This window comes from Quercus suber, unplaced genomic scaffold, assembly GCF_002906115.3.
Source record: "Quercus suber isolate HL8 unplaced genomic scaffold, Cork oak 2.0 scaffold_118, whole genome shotgun sequence".
NCBI classification, from domain to species: Eukaryota; Viridiplantae; Streptophyta; class Magnoliopsida; order Fagales; family Fagaceae; genus Quercus; species Quercus suber.
The window spans coordinates 1-19,890 of record NW_027069583.1 but is presented as its reverse complement, the minus strand read 5'-3'; the positions used below and the strand labels follow the sequence as shown (position 1 = coordinate 19,890).

General features: G+C 32.0%; 1 protein-coding gene across 1 annotated transcript; it reads right to left on the bottom strand.

Annotated features, from left to right (window-relative positions):
- Positions 1-1,011: 1,011 nt before the first annotated feature.
- Positions 1,012-11,381, bottom strand: LOC112030192 (aldehyde dehydrogenase family 2 member C4). The gene is made up of 9 exons (XM_065775709.1): positions 11,198-11,381; positions 8,256-8,398; positions 4,678-5,061; positions 3,512-3,601; positions 3,241-3,414; positions 3,025-3,162; positions 2,656-2,799; positions 2,489-2,550; positions 1,012-1,468 (listed from the first exon to the last, which is right to left on the bottom strand). Exons 1-9 carry the CDS (start codon positions 11,298-11,300, stop codon positions 1,195-1,197), a joined length of 1,512 nt encoding a protein of 503 aa, XP_065631781.1. The 5' UTR covers positions 11,301-11,381; the 3' UTR covers positions 1,012-1,194.
- Between the last annotated feature and the right edge of the window lie 8,509 nt (positions 11,382-19,890).

The following is a 19,890-nucleotide window of genomic DNA, read 5'->3' as shown; positions in this document are numbered from 1 at the left end:
CGAGGACAAGTAAACGCTAGAGAATGTATGCAAGTCAAATATTCCATGGAAGAGGTATGGTGATAAGGGGTCGGGATCATAGTCTGAGGTGGAGTACATCCTCAGCTGGGCAGAGTAGAGGTCAAGGGTTTGGTCTTTCACCAAGAACAATGCACTAGACGACTATGCTGGTGAGGATAAACATCAAAAGAGGATAAGACAAAGGAAAAACTGGTAAATATTTCAAAGGAAAGTTACTATCATTGCATTGAATGCTCTGCAGCTAACTTTCTGGCCGCATTAATGTGGAGGTGATACCTGAACAGTAATCTTTAGCCTTATAGCTACCTACCAAGACTTCAAGAAGGTACTGATGGGACAAGGATCAAAGCCAACAAATTGATCTACACGTGGAAGGTTGAGATGTTGAAAAGGAATAATGGTAGAACCACGCTCTTTCTTAACACCTCTTATGTGAGTGATTGTGAGTACTGAATAAAAGTTGGGTCCATGTGAAAATAATAATGAGTCACTATCTCCATATAAATCCATTTTTTCTACAAAATGAATACGTTTTATATATATATATATATATATATAGCTTAAATGCTAAAGATTGGGGCCTTTGCCATTAAACAAGAAGAGCATGGTTTACCACAAAAAGAAAGAGCATGATGATCTAAACATACTATAGGCAAATAATAGACTCAAATAGAATCATGATGCAAAAAGTTGGCATTGGTGCTCCAAGTTTTCATTGTGGGTCCACAACTTGTTATGTGTACAAACTGTAAATTTTGTTGTGGTTCTAAAATTACTGTTTCACTAAACCTTAGGCACATAGAAAGGTTATGGACGTTTACAGTGCAAGTGTTCTTGAGATTTATATTTATGTACTTATGCTACGTGCAGACTATATCAACTTCTACCGAAATGACGGTGTAATTATTTAATTTTTGAATGACTGAAATTCAATCTCATGAGAAGGAAACAAAATAAGTCACAACTTTAACAAGGTTAGACAATCCTCAATTTTCACAAAAGGATCTATAACTTCATTGATATCTTAAATTATTTTTTGGAACACAGACTAGTGGTGTATGTCACACACAGTAGTACAATTGGCCTAGAAACTAGGAACTTTATTGCACACGTTATTACTTATTATATTAAATGGTGAATTGTCCTTTTGCCAGGCTTGAAGGGATATAAAATTCAAAGCCAAGGAGAATTGTAAAGAGGAGTTACAACCGACTTGACTTGAAGATACTTGTGAAGGGCTTCAAGTCCAGAATCTCTTCCAAACCCACTCATCTTATGCCCACCAAAAGGGCAGTCATTGCCGAAAGCAAAATAGCAATTGATCCAAACGGTGCCTGCACGGAGTGATCTTGAGACAGTGTTAGCCACATTCAAGTCCTTTGTAACGATGCCTGCTGCTAGTCCATATCTAGTACTGTTGGCCCTCTTAATCGCCTCATCAATTGTTCTGTCATTGTTCATGAGATAAGCCAACATAGTCAAGCGCTTATATATATATAAATCCCCAACACTATTTTGCACTATTGTGTTCATTATGATACACTTGCTCCTTATTTTACTTTCTAAAACCATAAATTGATAAATGAAAGTATTTTATTCTGAAGTTTTGATCAAAGAAATAAGAGGATTAATGAAGAATGTACTCACTTGAACTTTGCAAGTGCCAGAACAGGTCCAAATATTTCATCCTTTGCTATAAGCATATCTTCCTGATCAAGTCATCAATAGAAATATATCAAGGGAGGGAAAGACAAACGGACTTTAGAAATTAAGATCCCCAGATGCATGTTGTAAAAGTGGAAAAATATATAAACCTTCACTTCGGCGAAAATTGTGGGTTCAACGTAGTATCCCTTCCCACCCAAGGCCAAGGGCTTGCCACCGGTTAATAGGGTGGCCCCTTCTCTCTTGCCATGCTCAATGTAGGTAAGAATTTTTTCAAACTGCTCCTTATCGACCTGCAAATCAAAAAAGAAATAAAAATGTTGTTTTTCATTGGAAACCTACTAAGGAAAAATTGTTAGCTTAGTACTACTACTTCAGTATAGATTGCAATTTTATTCAGATTATAGGCTATAACTTATAAGTGGATTAAGAAATCTGTTGTATGTTGCTCCCTAAAGCCCCATGTTTGGTTCCCAAACAAGAACAAAATCAGCACGGAGTGATCTTGAGACAGTGTTAGCCACATTCAAGTCCTTTGTAACGATGCCTGCTGCTAGTCCATATCTAGTACTGTTGGCCCTCTTAATCGCCTCATCAATTGTTCTGTCATTGTTCATGAGATAAGCCAACATAGTCAAGCGCTTATATATATATAAATCCCAACACTATTTTGCACTATTGTGCTCATTATAATAAACTTGCTCCTTATTTTACTTTCTAAAACCATAAATTGATAAATGAAAGTATTTTATTCTGAAGTTTTGATCAAAGAAATAAGAGGATTAATGAAGAATGTACTCACTTGAACTTTGCAAGTGCCAGAACAGGTCCAAATATTTCATCCTTTGCTATAAGCATATCTTCCTGATCAAGTCATCAATAGAAATATATCAAGGGAGGGAAAGACAAACGGACTTTAGAAATTAAGATCCCCAGATGCATGTTGTAAAAGTGGAAAAATATATAAACCTTCACTTCGGCGAAAATTGTGGGTTCAACGTAGTATCCCTTCCCACCCAAGGCCAAGGGCTTGCCACCGGTTAATAGGGTGGCCCCTTCTCTCTTGCCATGCTCAATGTAGGTAAGAATTTTTTCAAACTGCTCCTTATCGACCTGCAAATCAAAAAAGAAATAAAAATGTTGTTTTTCATTGGAAACCTACTAAGGAAAAATTGTTAGCTTAGTACTACTACTTCAGTATAGATTGCAATTTTATTCAGATTATAGGCTATAACTTATAAGTGGATTAAGAAATCTGTTGTATGTTGCTCCCTAAAGCCCCATGTTTGGTTCCCAAACAAGAACAAAATCTTGAATCCTCTCACATCATGATCATACCTGGGGTCCTTGTTGAACTTTAGGATCAAAAGGATCCCCAACTACCCATGCTTTTGCCTTTTCCACTAATTTCTTCACAAGTTTGTCATATATCCCTTCTTGAACATAGACACGAGAACTTGCCGCACATATTTCTCCCTGAAAAAATAAAAAAAAAACTTCATTGATGTACATTATTTAGTCATTAGTTTTCTAAAATGAATAGAAACACTTCACCTTATTATATAAGACGCCGATGAGAGCAAGCTGAGCAGCCATATCTACATCAGCATCATCAAAAATTATGAGGGGTGACTTGCCTCCTAATTCAAGTGAAACCACTTTCAAATTGCTTGCTGCTGCGGCCTTCATTACTATACGGCCTACTTCTGTGGAGCCAGTGAAACTCACCTGAAAAAAAAAGGAGAACAGATTTATAGCTAAATAATTTTCTCGAAAAGATTCACATATAAGACAAACATATATTGTAGTTAAAACTAGAAATTACCGCATCAATGTCCATATGAGAGCAAATGGCAGCACCAGCCGTTGGTCCAAATCCTGTCACAACATTGAGCACCCCATCCGGAATACCAGCCTTTAAAAAAAATAAAAACAAAATAAGATCAACAGTGTTTATCACACAAGTTATTATGCATAATTTTACGAAAAACAACTTAATCGTAACTTGAGTTAGAAATTGTGAGCTAGTTGTTTTTTTGTTTATGTGTAAAACTGTATAAAATAAGGTGTGTGCAATGAGTTTAATCTAAAGAGAAAATTTAAGAACAGTACCATTTTTGCCACAATTTGTCAAACTATGTGTAATACAGAAGAAGAAAAAAATTTGTGGATTCATATAAAAATAATAAACAACTCATTCATAGTTTAACATATCAAAATTGTGTCAACATTATAGTTTTAAAACATCTTAAAAAGATAAATTTTAGGGACACATTTTTGTGCCACAACTTTGAAGTGGTCCACTTAAGGTGATGTGAAAAACATAATGGGATGGATCCACTACATCATCAAATTGCGGTCCTAAAAGAATTGTTGAGGAAATCCTTATTTAAATCCCATGTTCCCCACTTATTATAAGAACGAAAAAAAAAAAAATTGTTGGGAATATGAATAGTGTGTGAATTAATTAACCCTTAAGCGTTTGCAAAACAGTAAATAATCGAATTGTGATGCAACTTACAAGCTTAGCAAGATGAGCATAATAGAGAGCCGAGAGAGGAGTTTGCTCAGCGGGCTTAACGATCATGGTGCACCCAGCAGCTAAAGCAGGGCTAACCTTCAAGAAGAACATGGTGGTGGGAAAGTTCCAGGGAATAATGTGTCCAACCACACCAATTGGCTCGTGCAATGTGTATGCGTGAAATTCACGTGACATTTTAAGTACATCTCCATGAATTTTATCTGCTGCACCTGCATAGTAGCGGAGAGTATCTGCTGAAGAAGGAATGTCCACAGCCTTGCCCACACTGAACAATTTGCCAGCGTCAAGGGTATCCAAGGCAGCTAATTCTTCCACATTTTGGTCAATCAAGTCCGCAAATTTCATCATTCTCTTTGCTCTCTAATTGTTGGGAATATGAATAGTGTGTGAATTAATTAACCCTTAAGCGTTTGCAAAACAGTAAATAATCGAATTGTGATGCAACTTACAAGCTTAGCAAGATGAGCATAATAGAGAGCCGAGAGAGGAGTTTGCTCAGCGGGCTTAACGATCATGGTGCACCCAGCAGCTAAAGCAGGGCTAACCTTCAAGAAGAACATGGTGGTGGGAAAGTTCCAGGGAATAATGTGTCCAACCACACCAATTGGCTCGTGCAATGTGTATGCGTGAAATTCACGTGACATTTTAAGTACATCTCCATGAATTTTATCTGCTGCACCTGCATAGTAGCGGAGAGTATCTGCTGAAGAAGGAATGTCCACAGCCTTGCCCACACTGAACAATTTGCCAGCGTCAAGGGTATCCAAGGCAGCTAATTCTTCCACATTTTGGTCAATCAAGTCCGCAAATTTCATCATTCTCTTTGCTCTCTTCTGAGAACAAATAAGGGTCACCCAAAAGCGTGAGTTTTTAAGAATTAATGGCAGCTAATACTACTGATCTACTGCTACCCATCATTAGATAAAGTAGGTTGAAATTTACTAAAGAAGTAGTTAAGATTTAAATATAATAAGAAAGCTCTGTTGGAGGTCCACTTAATGCCTAAGGGAGTAATGCTAAGATCACAACTTTTTTCGCAATTTGTTCACTTGGCAAGTAGTGAGTGGCAGAGTTGTGAACCTACTACTTTTATTTCACCACTCAAAACTTGCCATATAAGTAAGTTGTGACAAAAATTGTGATCTTAGTATTTTCCTCTTAGGACTCTCCCATTGCACAAAAAGCCCCAAAAGTTGTACTATTTGTCTATATAAATGTGAAGGTGGGACAGTGCGAGACTAGCTGAATTAGAGACTCTTTCTACCATTTCCAAGAAGAGTCCCAAAACTGTTGTGTACCCAAATAAAGGCAGCAAATTACATTCTAAAGTCTAAACCTTTAATTAATTGGTGTAACTAATAAAACCCTAAGATTTAAAAAAAAATTTAAATCCTCAAATTTTAAAATGTAATAAATTAGTTATTATCATTTTAAAAAGAAATTAATAATTTTTCATTTTGAAAAATGGTTTTTAAATTAAAAAATTATAATATATATAAAAATTTAAACAAATATTATATAATTGGTATTTAAAATTTAAAAAAGGCCTTACTTAAATTCTTCACCTATGCCTCAAACTATATCAAGTCAACCCTACTCTCATGAAGGATGTGACAAGTTTCCTTTTTAAATTAAGTTATTGTTTTAGAACTTAAATTCAAATTACTCCTACAAAAAGAAGTAGCTCAAATTTTATTTAAATTTAATATATAGTTCTTGGAATTAATATTGTGTGTTCAAACAAAATTGAAAGACAGAGATTATATAAGCTTGATGCAAATTATGTATTATCCTGTTACATTTTTCTTTTATGACCGAACCAAGATTTTATCTTTGTCAAAATATCAAAAAAAAAAAAAAAAAACCATGCAATATTAGAAATATAATAAGATTTAAAACTAGATTAATATAAAAATAAAAATAAAAAACTAATCAACGTAATATAAAAATAAATAAATACCCAAAATAATTTTTTCTTAATATATTTCAACATTTTTTTATTTAATTTTTTTTAGAGAAGCCTCATATTATTAAGAAAGAGTAGTCAAATCAGCTAATATTACAACATTTAGGTGAGAGCTGGAAATATCTTTCATCAACATTGAAAAATATGTGACATATTTAGCATGTCGAGCAAAATTATGGACTACAGAGTTGTCATGACATCTTAAAATGGAACTTCACATTGATTCTTTTAAAATTTGTAAATTACTCTTGATTATGTACTATATTTCAAAGCGCAATTTCCCATTTAGTCTACAAAATTAATGAATCCATTAGAAAATAATCTTCCATTTTACTGTGAAACATAGTTTTAATAATTTTCATGGCTAAACAAATTAAATATCAACAATTTTAAAAATACTTAATCTTAGTCGCTCAAAATTGTGGTCTATAATATGCCATATTCTTCTAATGTATTGTCAATTTTTTTTTAAAAAAAATTTAGAAAAACCTCAAATAAATTGTTTATGTAGATTCATATATATCGGCATGAGTTAGATCCCAAATTCCAAACTTTTAATTATAGGTTCCAAAAAAAAAATAGCCAAAGTGCCAAACTCATAGCCAACTGGATAATAATAATAATAAAAAATAATCCACACACAGTCATTTGAATATAAAAAAAGTCAAAAAAATCTAATACCAATATATCACTTATAGTTATATCTATATATATATATATATATAAGCAAGAATTTGTTACATAAATGGTTTTTTATTTTGAGAGAGAATTAAAAATGTGCATGGATTGGGTTGTATTAAGTTGGAGGGTTTACTCAATTCAACCTGATTAACTTTGTCGGATTGAGAGATACCCAACTCAACTCAACCCAACCTATAACGTGTAAAAGCCAACTCAACTCAATTCCACGAATTGGATTGAGTCGGAGATTTGTAGTTACATGTTTCATATCTTATAAAAATTTGAACTCTCTTAAACTATTTAAGCTCTTTTTTTCAATTAATTATAATTCACATAATATACTTAATTATATTAAAAAATTCTAAACTCAACAAAATTATTCTTAAACTACCAAAATAAAATGTTAAAATAAGAATAATGAAATAAATTTATATATGATGAATTGGGTTGAGCCAAACTAGTTGTAAAATTAAAATTATATATATATATATATATATATTTGGTTTGAAAGGTCCAGGCAAAATAACTAAAGAATTTTCATTTTGAACGTTGGAATTGACGAATCAGAAGGTTGACTTATATAAATCTTCTTATATATCCTAGAACCGACAATCTATTAGTTTTCCTATTAATAATGTAGTATTTTTTTAGGTTGGATCACCTTTCATTTGTTGATAGTGAAAAGAAGTTTACAATTTGTTATATACATTATATTATATATATATATATATATATTGGGCGGATCTCCTCAAGTATCAATTTTTAGACTTATCCATATATAAAACACAATTTGACTTAGAAGATCTGATGATGTATGGCTTTGGTTTTTTTTTTTTTTTTTTTTTTTTTTTTTTTTTGAGAAACTTATGGCTTTGGTTTTGTAGTAGAATCTTATCCAATACATGCTGAATAATGCTACCTACAGGGTGCGACCGAGCGGGCTTGCGGCTCATTATGGAATATTAAAAAAAAAAAAAAAAAAAGTCAACAGAATTTATCTCCAAAGATCAACCTAGTTTGGAAGATACTCAAAGAGACCATCACTTGTACTTTCAGTTGATTTTTTTTTTTTTTTTAAAGTGTACTTTTAATTATGTGACCTTTTAAATTTTAAATAATCTTTTTTTTTTAGTAAAATTTTTTAAATATTCTTATAAATCATTGAAATGGAGAATTTTTTTTTTTTAATACAAGATAGAAATTATACTCCGACCATACATTAAAAGTAAACAGTAGTGAAAATTCTTTTAAATTGGTTTTGAAGAAAATTTTGTCTTAAAACAAAGGCACAAATTTAGGGTAAGTCAATATCCAAAGGTGCAATGTAATAGATTAATAGGGCAGAAAACAAGAGCATTAATTCCAGAAAGAGTTACATACGGAGCCCGGCAAGCGAGGCCAGGGACCATCATCGAAAGCATGACGTGCAGCATTTACAGCCAAATCAACATCTTCCTTATCTCCTTCTGCAATCCTCGCTATTACCTCCCCTGTTCTTGGATCTATCGTCTCGAATGTTTTACCTATTTTCATTTTTAGTTTTTTCAGATTTCGGGCACGAAAAATATATATATAATATTAATTAAAATGTTAGTATCACAGTCTGTAAGCAATGACAACAAAATATATAGTCAACTTTCCATGCATTAATTACCTTAGTCGGCCGAAAAAGAAAAAAAAAAAAACTTTCATCATTTCTTGCCCTGCTGATGAAATAAGATTGAAGTCAACATGCCAACATGCACTATTCTATTCTTCCCAAAAAAAGAAAAAAAAAATGCACCATTCTATTAAATATATTGTTTTTCTTCAAATAACTACTGTTTGCTAAGGAACTCTTTTAAACAAAAAATATATTGTCAATGATACAATTGACTTAGGGCATGTTTCGTAGACTGTAATAAGCGGTGTAATGTAATAGTTATTCATATGGTTTAGTTATTTTTTAATTTGGTTATGTTTTTATTATAAGGAATAGTCATTCCTTATAAATAGCTATTCTTCAAAATGAGAAATAATTATTCCTCTTTAAAATGTGGTATTAGTTATTCCCTAGTAAGTGCAATAATTTCAAAACTTAATATATTTCCAAATAAACAAACTTTCTATATACATTTAACAATTATAAAAATAAAAAAAAAATCATAAAAAATAACACATATCTTTCTTAAATTTAAAAATAGCAATTTTTAAGGAGATATAATTGTGTGAGTAAAATATTTCCTAAAATAAATGTTAAGTTTCATTATAATATTATAATTCACAACCAAACTAATGAATATATTTAGTTATTACATTACAACACACTTTATTACTAATAATAAAGATTACAATTCCAATCATAATCCTCATTCAGTGTACCAAACGTAGCCGTAGACTTATTTATAATCCAGCAAGCATGGTATTCATCACTATATCAACTCTATTTGTAATATAGATTGAACTTTTTTATTTTCTTCTTGTATGTTCCTTGGTGAGGGGTAGAGAGCAGGTGGATTTTAATAGTAATTAGGAACAAGTTTTATTTCTAAGGATTCCTCTATTAGATTTATTTTATTTTATTTTTAAGAATCAAGATAAGGATTATTTATTTATTTTTATAATGGGAATCAAGATAAGGATTTTGATTTCACTGGAAAACAACAAAATGTGCTGTACTTCAAATGAAAGGTCCGGTGGTACAGAGCCAAATCATACGTGTATAAGTTCTCTATGAGAACTTGGTATAACCCTTTTAAAGGTTTTTTTTTTTTTTTAAAGAATGGTTGTATTTCTGACTATGCTATTTTTAACATTAATAAATCAATGAAAATAAAATCTCCCAATCAAGAGCCCTGAGGACATTCTCATAAAAAAATAAAAAATAAAAAAAATAAAAAGGCCCTGAGGAGACACGAGATTACACTTGTGTTACTTTTGGAGATCATGTTTTTTACTATAAGAGGAGACCAACAAAAAAAAAAAAGAAGAAGAAGAAGAAGATGTTAATGTAACTTTAGATACAAATTTTTGGTAAAAAACTGTAACTTTAGATAAAATTTAAACAATGGTCCCCTTAAAGTTTTACCAAAAACATATAACACATTTGTTTGGAATCAGATGACTAATGAATTATTTTTGTTTCATTTAATTAATCCTATACCGAAAATAACTTATTAATTCAAAGTGTGTTTAATGAAAATAAAAAAGATTTTATATTATTAATACACTCTTACCTTCTTGTAATTACTCTTACACTATAATAACATATCCTAGAAATATATAAGTATATCTTTTAATAAAAATATTTTTCAATATTTTCCAAGCCGAAGTGGAAGGAGACTCTCTGAAGGTTATCAACAATCCCAAGAGAAACAGGTCCCAGATGGGCCACCCAAGATATTAAGTGTGCTAGCCCATGTATGCAAGTTTTTATTTCATTCATGTGCGGAGGGGGGCAACAGACTAGCCCACTCTCCGGCAAAAAGTACAGTTTTAGCTGCTGATTTAGATATATGGTTAGAAGAGGACTACCACCTCTGTCCACCTGATTTGGATGATATACTCTAGTCTGACTTTTCTTAATAATATTGGCTTACTTATTCCTCAAAAAAAATTAATTTTAAATTTAGAAAATTAGAGATATGAAAAGGTACTGTTTCTTTCTTTTAATTACTCTTATACCATAACAGTATATCCCATAAATATATAGGTACATTTTTTTAACAAAAACATTATTTATTTTTTTAATTTTTAATTTTGAAAATTAGAAATATGAAAATTCATTGCTTCTTTCCTCTAATGACTCTTATATCATAATAGCATATCCTAGAAATATATAATGACTCTTATATCATAATAGCATATCCTAGAAATATATAAGTAAATCTTTTGAATAAAAAATTCTTTATTTTAAAAAATTTTCATTTTAGAAAACTAAAGATATAGAAAAGTTTTTCCCATTTTTAGAAGAAATAATAAATGTTGATTTCATGGTTAGGAGTTAATATATTTATATATATATATATATAAAAAAAAGAAAAAAAACAATGGTTGCAGTATCAATGTAAAATGAAAAAAATATATATTTAATAAAAAAAAAAATCGGGCGTGTAAATCCACACAACTCTACAACATTACAAGGTATGAATTTTCCAATATTTATTTTCTCTGTTTTGACCGTATCATAAACTGCTTATCATATTGTAATCCAATATTTTAATTAATCATAAACTACGAGTCGGGGAAGAAACATAGAAGGAAGAGTTAAAATATGATCTGAAACTATTCTAAAAATATGAAGCAAACCAGAAGGAAAATCGATCACAGAGAGAGATGAAAACCTGAAATGGAATCAACAAATTCTCCATTGATGAAGAGCTTGGTGAACTTAATGGTCGGGATCTTGACAGAAGACTCCAAGCTGTCATTACCATGACTCCCCATGTCTCGATCTCTTATCTCTGTCTGTCTGTCTGTCTCTCTCGTTTCTGAAGGAGACCGCCTTTCTTTTATTCGGTGTTCTTACTTCTTAGTAATAACTAATATGTAATGTGCATTATATAGAGGCACGTGAGGGTTGTTTTCATATTTTTTAAATACAAACTCACTGGTATTGCTCATTCTGGATACACGCGTGTCCAGAAAGCACAAGACAGTAAAAAATATTTATATAGTTACCAGGTTGGAATTTAGGAGTATAACAAACAGAAAACGACTACCACGGATATTTAAATGATTTTTTTTTCTCGTCCTTTTCTTGGTTTGCGTCATTGTTTGTATTATTGTATTGTATATTCATAAATCCGTTGATAACGGGCGAACCTTAAGTAATTTAATATTTTAATTCCCCTTTTTTCTTTCCTTTTTGCGTTTTTAGTGTTCTTAGGATTTATTTAAGATAAAATTTAGTTATAAAATTAATTATAGTTTTAAATTATAATCATACTTAATATCTTTTTATTGAAGGTAAATTTTGACAAATCTACCATGGATCACTTTTTTTTCTTGTATTCTACATGTTTGCAAATTTTCTAAAAAATTAAAAATTAATAGGTATGTCATCAATAAATTATTTAAATGACAAGTTTTTGCAGTTTAAAATTATACATAAAATATAAGCTTATAGATCATATAATAAATAATATCCTATTGACATAAAATTTGACAATTTGACATTTGTATTAAGTGTAAAAAACATACAATTCAATAGTTAGATTTTTAAAATATATAGTAATATTTATTTTATTAAGTAAAGTTGCAGCTATGGGTGTGCATGGGTCGGGTTGGATTGAGTTGAAGGGATTTTTTGACCCAACCCACCATGGTGGGTCAAAAAAAATTCAACTCAACCCAACTCATCACATAAGTCCAACCAAACCCAACCCAACAAACATGGGTTAGGTTGAACCCATGAGTTGAACAATTTTTTTTTTATTACTATTATTATTAAATTGAGCAGAAAAAAATATATCACACTTGTCACCTAAGTTGATAAATAAAATATAAATGAACTAATATCCTAATTCACTTATAAACAAAATATACATGAATTCTTAACTCAGTTATAAACAAAATATATAATATATATTTAAATATTATATATATATATATAATATATGATAGTAGGAATCGAAGTGCTCTATAGCGGGTTTTTTTTTTAATTATTAAATATATAATATATTTTTAATATAGATGGGTCGGGTCGGGTTTGTCGGGTTTGTAATTTTATGACCCAAACCCAACCCGACCCACTATAAAAAAAAAAAATTTGTAACCCAACCCAATCCACCAAGCCCTAAAAACCGACCCAACCCGACAGGTCGGGTTGGATCAAATCGGGTTTGGCGGGTCAGTGGGTTTTCTGCACACCCCTAGTTGCAGCTTTAGTCTAAACTTTATTAGTTTCTAAAAAGAAAATTTAAANAGTACCCGTTCCATATCTTCCTTGTCTTCAAATATGAAAAGAACCATGTGGTCACCTTGGTTTTGTATTTTAAAGCCATTCCTTGTCCGCCACAGTGGGTTGAAAGTTTGTGCAATGGCATCAATATTCAGCGCTCGTCTTGTGAGAAACTTCGCTGCGATGATGTATTCTTGAGACTTGAGTTCACTTGTTAAACAACAACCTGGGCCCTCTTTCTCAGACAAAGAGAGGCGATTCCAACTTCTTGTAAGATCTTCCATGGTAGAGTATGAGATGATAGTGAAAGGAAAGTAGATTGACACACTTCTGTTTCCCAGTAACCCAAGAAAAAAAGACCCCACAATCCTGGAAATAACCTTGTTATTTCGAGGAAGACAAAAACACCTTTGTAAAAAAGGGACCCCAATTCTACTGCCTAAGAGAAGACTAAGCTTTCTTAGAGTCAGAGAAACTTTTTCTAAGATCTGTAATCATTTTAAAGGTGTTTCTCAATAAGCATAAATTACAGTGGAGCACCTAATTAGGTAATAATTAGTTTATGAAGCTTTATGCAGTCACATGAAAAATGCAATAATTAGTTTAAAATAATGTTAGGGATATTATAAATTTGGGTCATGCTCATGGATGGCGTTACTTTATGCTTGGGGGTTCAATTGAACCCCCTCACTTGAAATTTTTTTATAAATTTTATATATATAATTTTTTTATTAGTATAATTTACCATGAATATATGTTTGTACACTTTCGCTTAAATCTTGCACACCCTAACTATATATTAGTTCAGTCCAAAATCAAACAACAACATAGATCATAGGTCTCTCTAAGAATAAAAAGAGAATGTTTGTAAGTCGTAGGTGTCTCTCTTTATTATAAATTTATATTATATGTGTGTGAATGTGTGTCTAATACTGATTTTGTGTGTTATTTTTTATTTTTTATTATGTTATTTGTGTGTCTAACATTGAATGTGTGTTGTGTACTACAAATATAATATAACTTTATATAATTTAATAATTAGAAAATATGGAGGGTTTGTTACATGTGTATATATTATTATCATGTTATAATAAATTTTTGTTATAAAGTTAGTGATTCAAGAACCAAAAATAGTAAAAATAGTAATTTTGTTTAAGCATTTTATTAGTTATATAGATACTTATTAGTGTATTATTTATGTACGGATGAGTATGACTATGTGGGCCAATTTAATACAGTGACAATGGGTTGAGTTTTGTCATTTAATTTAAAATATTTTTTTATAAAAAAATGACAAATTGATAATGACAAATTAATAAAAATTAAAAATGTTATACAAACTTAATAAAATAAAATGGTTACACTTACTAACATTGATAATAAATAATAACAATTGATAATAAACTATCTTGTAATGATTTTAAAATATAAAAACTCAGAAGAAAATTATAAAACTTCATATATTTGCGTTTTTTTTTTCCCGATAACTCAATATATTCAAATTCTTTTTTTTTATTAAGTTTTGTTTGGTTTAATATCTTAATGGCCTCTCTGAACAAAATTCCTAGAGCTGCCAATGGTTATGCTAACAGGTGCCCTTAGGACAATGGTTAACAATCCATTTCAGGAGGGTTTGGCTTACCTCCAGTATTTTTTTAACTAGAATCTCATTTTATTTTAATGAGAAACTGTTATATCATCTACTAATTAAATAAAAGGTAGAGATTAAAACTTACTACCACTTGCCGTTGTAAGCCAAACTCATTTTAGGAAAGTTTTGATACCACTTTTATGGAAAATTGAAAAAGCTGTCAAAATATTAATTGTTTTTTTTTTCTTTTTCCATAAATATTTTTTTTAAATGGATTATTAACCATTATTTTAAGGGCATCCGTTAGTATTTTCCTATAAATTTTATTATACAATTCTTGTGATTTGATGTGTGAATCACAAAAAAATAATTCAAATATTTATTTTTTATTTTATTGAAGTGATTTCAATAGCCAAAAGTCTTCTACCTTAACTAATTGATACCTTTTAACTATACGACTAATTTTCATATAAAAAAAATGCTATGAGTACAACTAACCATGTGATGAATTGTCATTTATTTATTGAATATGCAAGATAGTCATTCTATCTAGAACAATACAAATCAAATGATATTTAACATCTCACTCCCACTCGAAAATAATAGGTTCTTTATTTTTCAATTAAATAGATTTACAAATAATGCTCAATTAAATGGATTTACAAATGCATGACCAGTTTAAGCAAATAATATCATTCCAATAGCCAAAAGTCTTTTACCTTAACTGGTTGACACCTCATAATTATGATACTAATTTTCATATAAAAAATCCTAGGAGTACAACTAGCCATGTGATGAATTGTCATTTATTTAGGGATATGCAAAATAGTCATTCCATCAATAACAACGCAAATCAAATGATATTTTAGCATTCCACTCCCACCGAAAATAATACGTTCTTTATTTTTCAATTAAATAAATTTATAAATGCATGGCCAGTTTAAGCAAATGATTTCATTCTATCTAAGAAATAGGGGTAAATTTCACAAATCCATCCTAAATCATGGGGTTGCATGCATTTTATACTTCAAATTATAAAGACATGCAATTTACACCCAATTTGAACAAAGTTAACAATTTAACTCCACCATTCAATTGACTGTAAATTTAACAATCATATGACATTTAGAAACTAAAAAGAATGTGTGTTATTTTAGACTTTTTAGTACTTTTAGTTTGTGATGGATACAATGAATTTGAATTTTGGATGTTTTTATTGAAAACTTCATAAAGCATTAGTTAAGCTACAAAACTTTGACGAGGATGAAGAAATTAGTTTGTTGAAAGATGTGGAAATATGCCAATTAGAGATGAATTTCAATGATTTGTTAATTTACTCTTCTTCTTTTTTTTTTTTCTTTGCTAAACGATAGAACTTATTTTTTTATGGGTAAATAAACAATAGAACTTTATTCAAGGAAGTTAATACTGTAGCTGTATTGGGCCTACTAGCTGTACTAGAGAAATATACCATATTAGCCATTAAACTTGTACCAGTACTCCTCTAAAATATACTGGAAAAAAAATTACTGGGTCATACTAGCTTGTATCAAGCATATTTTAGGTGTTTTGGTAGGAAAAATAAAAAATATTAAAATTTTGATTTTTTAACTTTTATTTTTTTANACATAGGATAACACCTCATCTACATGGGTCGGATTAGATGTTTCAAATAACTCTTGGTAGAATTTATTTAAAACTGATGCAATCCCATCTGGATCCGTATGCAATTGATCGGCCTCATCTTTTATTCCCCTTATTGTGTTTTTCCTAAATCGTTTGGTGGCTTGGCTGTGAAAAAATTTGGAGTTGCAATCCCCTTTGCTTGCCCACAATACTCTGGAGCGCTGCCTCCACATACGAGCCTCTCTCTCCTTAAGAATATCAATTTCTGCTATAAGTTCCCTTACCCTCTGATTGCTTCCACTTTGTTGTGCCACCCATTCGGCTTTGGTAAGCAAAGATTTTTTCTTTTCCAGTTCTCTTCTCACATTCCCAAAACAGTTCCGGTTCCACCATTCTAACTCTTTGCTGCATTTGTCAACCTTCTTGATAACTGAAGTGCCTAGGGAACCACCTGATTGACCAACATCACCAAACCTCCATGTTGCTTCCACCATCTCACCACACTGGTTATCTGATAACCACATTTCCTCAAAACGAAACCTTTTTTTTACAGGTGGCTGATCCAACCCCGAGAGATTAATTAGAAGGGGTGAGTGATCAGATGAAAAGCACCTTAGGTGGTGAATACGTGTACCAGGGAATTTCAGGAAAAAAGAATTAGTTGCCAAACCTCTATCCAATCTCTCCCAGATTGACCTTCCGTCTTGAAAATGCCTAGCCCATGTGAATCGAGGGCCAATGAAACCCATATCCATGAATCCACACTCATCAATTACTTCCCGAAACTGCTGCATTTGATTATGGTTCCGGAGAGCCCCACCCAATTTTTCATTCTGTTTTGTCACCTCGTTAAAATCACCTGCACACATCCAAGGGATCTCGGAATGATTGATAAGGCTTCGGAGATTATTCCATGCTTCCCATCTTTTTGCCGTGTCTGGTTCTCCATAAAACCCTGTAAAACGCCAAGCATTCTCGGTGTTTTTATCAATGCAAGAATCAATATAGTACTTGGATGACCCCTCAATGGTGAGGTTAACAGATGCTTTCCAGAACATAACCAATCCGCCTCCCCTATTATTGCTCGGCACCACCCATTTATTTTCAAACTCAATTTCTTGTTGTACTTGATCTAGCCTTGCTTCATCTGTCCAAGTTTCGGCTATAAACACGACAGAGGGATCTTTTGCCCGTATAATCTCTACGAGCTCCTTCCCTGTACGTAGGTTCCCAAGCCCACGACAGTTCCAAGCTAAGCAATTCATTGTGCATGGCGGGGCTGAATTTCAGCCTCCGCCAAACCCACCGGTTCACCATCTTCAATTGTTGAAACCTGCACCCGTTTCCCCGATAGTTCTGAAAAAAATTCAGCTTGCTCAAGGCTCCTTTTCCCCTTGCTACGTATGATACTTTGAGTGTGTACTGATTCCTTTGTTGTTGTTCTGATCAAACGAGTCCACTTGGGAAGGACACGCAATTGGGCTTCATGTGATGAAGCCCTAGCTGCCACCTCTTCATTGAGACTCACATTAATTTCCTTACCGTCTGGCTTGGGGAGATTAATTTGAGCCGTAAATGATTGGGTCAATGATTGCAGGGGACACGGGTCATTAAGGGGATTTAATTCCTTATCAGACTCCACCGTATTTGTCTCCATATTAATAGCGTGTGCCTTGCCCTCATTAAGAGGTGAGACACCTGGATCCGTTTCACCCACTTTAATGCTGTCCCAGCCTCCACGTTCTGCCAAATTAAATTCCGGAGCATTAACTTCCTTGCTTAGCTGCACTGAAACCTGTAACGGCTCTTCCCTTGTAACTGTCACCGGTGGTTGGGGAGGCGGCTCATGCTCCATCTGTGTCACAGTTGAGGTTTGCTGCTCATCGGAATCCATGGATTTCTGCACCTGCTTCTTTTTTGATTTGTAAAAACCTGGGACATACACCACGTTCTTCCTAGCTGACCCAAAAGCCGCAGCCCTTAGGTGTGGACCGAATTGTTTTTGCTCTGGCAGGAGGGAACCATCACTGTCAATCCAGATATCACAGTCTTTGTCATCGTGCTCGAAGCTTCCGCACCAATAGCAAATATTAGGGAGTCTTTCATACTTGAAATTCACCCACACTTGCTCTCCTTTTTCAAGTGTAATAACACGACCACGAGAAATAGGCACTGTAACGTCCATCACGACTCTAACTCGAATAAAATTTCCTCCCTCGTTAACTGAAGTTTCTGGACCTCGTACCACCTCGCCAAGGACTTCACAAATTTTTTCTGCTGCTGCCACGTTCATGTATCGTATGGGGATATTATGCACCTGGACCCAAAAAGCAGTTTTGTTAAAACTTGAAGCCGTAAGTGGGTTGTCCTTCACATACCGTTGCATAATAATCAAATGTTTATCGAAGCTCCAAGGTTCACTCTTGAGTACCCGTTCCATATCTTCCTTGTCTTCAAATATGAAAAGAACCATGTGGTCACCTTGGTTTTGTATTTTAAAGCCATTCCTTGTCCGCCACAGTGGGTTGAAAGTTTGTGCAATGGCATCAATATTCAGCGCTCGTCTTGTGAGAAACTTCGCTGCGATGATGTATTCTTGAGACTTGAGTTCACTTGTTAAACAACAACCTGGGCCCTCTTTCTCAGACAAAGAGAGGCGATTCCAACTTCTTGTAAGATCTTCCATGGTAGAGTATGAGATGATAGTGAAAGGAAAGTAGATTGACACACTTCTGTTTCCCAGTAACCCAAGAAAAAAAGACCCCACAATCCTGGAAATAACCTTGTTATTTCGAGGAAGACAAAAACACCTTTGTAAAAAAGGGACCCCAATTCTACTGCCTAAGAGAAGACTAAGCTTTCTTAGAGTCAGAGAAACTTTTTCTAAGATCTGTAATCATTTTAAAGGTGTTTCTCAATAAGCATAAATTACAGTGGAGCACCTAATTAGGTAATAATTAGTTTAGTGAAGCTTTATGCAGTCACATGAAAAATGCAATAATTAGTTTAAAATAATGTTAGGGATATTATAAATTTGGGTCATGCTCATGGATGGCGTTACTTTATGCTCGGGGGTTCAATTGAACCCCCTCACTTGAAATTTTTTTATAAATTTTATATATATAATTTTTTTATTAGTATAATTTACCATGAATATATGTTTGTACACTTTCGCTTAAATCTTGCACACCCTAACTATATATTAGTTCAGTCCAAAATCAAACAACAACATAGATCATAGGTCTCTCTAAGAATAAAAAGAGAATGTTTGTAAGTCGTAGATGTCTCTCTTTATTATAAATTTATATTATATATGTGTGTGAATGTGTGTCTAATACTGATTTTGTGTGTTATTTTTTATTTTTTATTATGTTATTTGTGTGTCTAATACTGAATGTATGTTGTGTACTACAAATATAATATAACTTTATATAATTTAATAATTAGAAAATATGGAGGTTTTGTTACATGTGTGTATATTATTATCATGTTATAATAAATTTTTGTTATAAAGTTAGTGATTCAAGAACCAAAAATAGTAAAAATAGTAATTGTTTAAGCATTTTATTAGTTATATAGATACTTATTAGTGTATTATTTATGTACGGATGAGTATGACTATGTGGGCCAATTTAATACAGTGACAATGGGTTGAGTTTTGTCATTTAATTTAAAATATTTTTTATAAAAAAATGACAAATAGATAATGACAAATTAATAAAAATTAAAAATGTTATACAAACTTAATAAAATAAAATGGTTACACTTACTAACATTGATAATAAATAATAACAATTGATAATAAAATATCTTGTAATGATTTTAAAATATGAAACCTCATAAGAAAATTATAAAACTTCATATATTTGCGTTTTTTTTTTTTTTTTGATAACTCAATATATTCAAATTTTTTTTAT

Excerpts from the sequence above, each read along its gene's own strand:
- LOC112030192 (XM_065775709.1), bottom strand. The coding sequence starts at position 11,300 with ATGGGGAGTCATGGTAATGACAGCTTGGAGTCTTCTGTCAAGATCCCG. Across the intron at positions 8,399-11,197 it reads ATTTGTTGATTCCATTTCAG|GTAAAACATTCGAGACGATA; the intron begins GTTTTCATCTCT and ends AAATGAAAATAG. Across the intron at positions 1,469-2,488 it reads CTGGCACTTGCAAAGTTCAA|AACAATTGATGAGGCGATTA; the intron begins GTGAGTACATTC and ends GAACAATGACAG.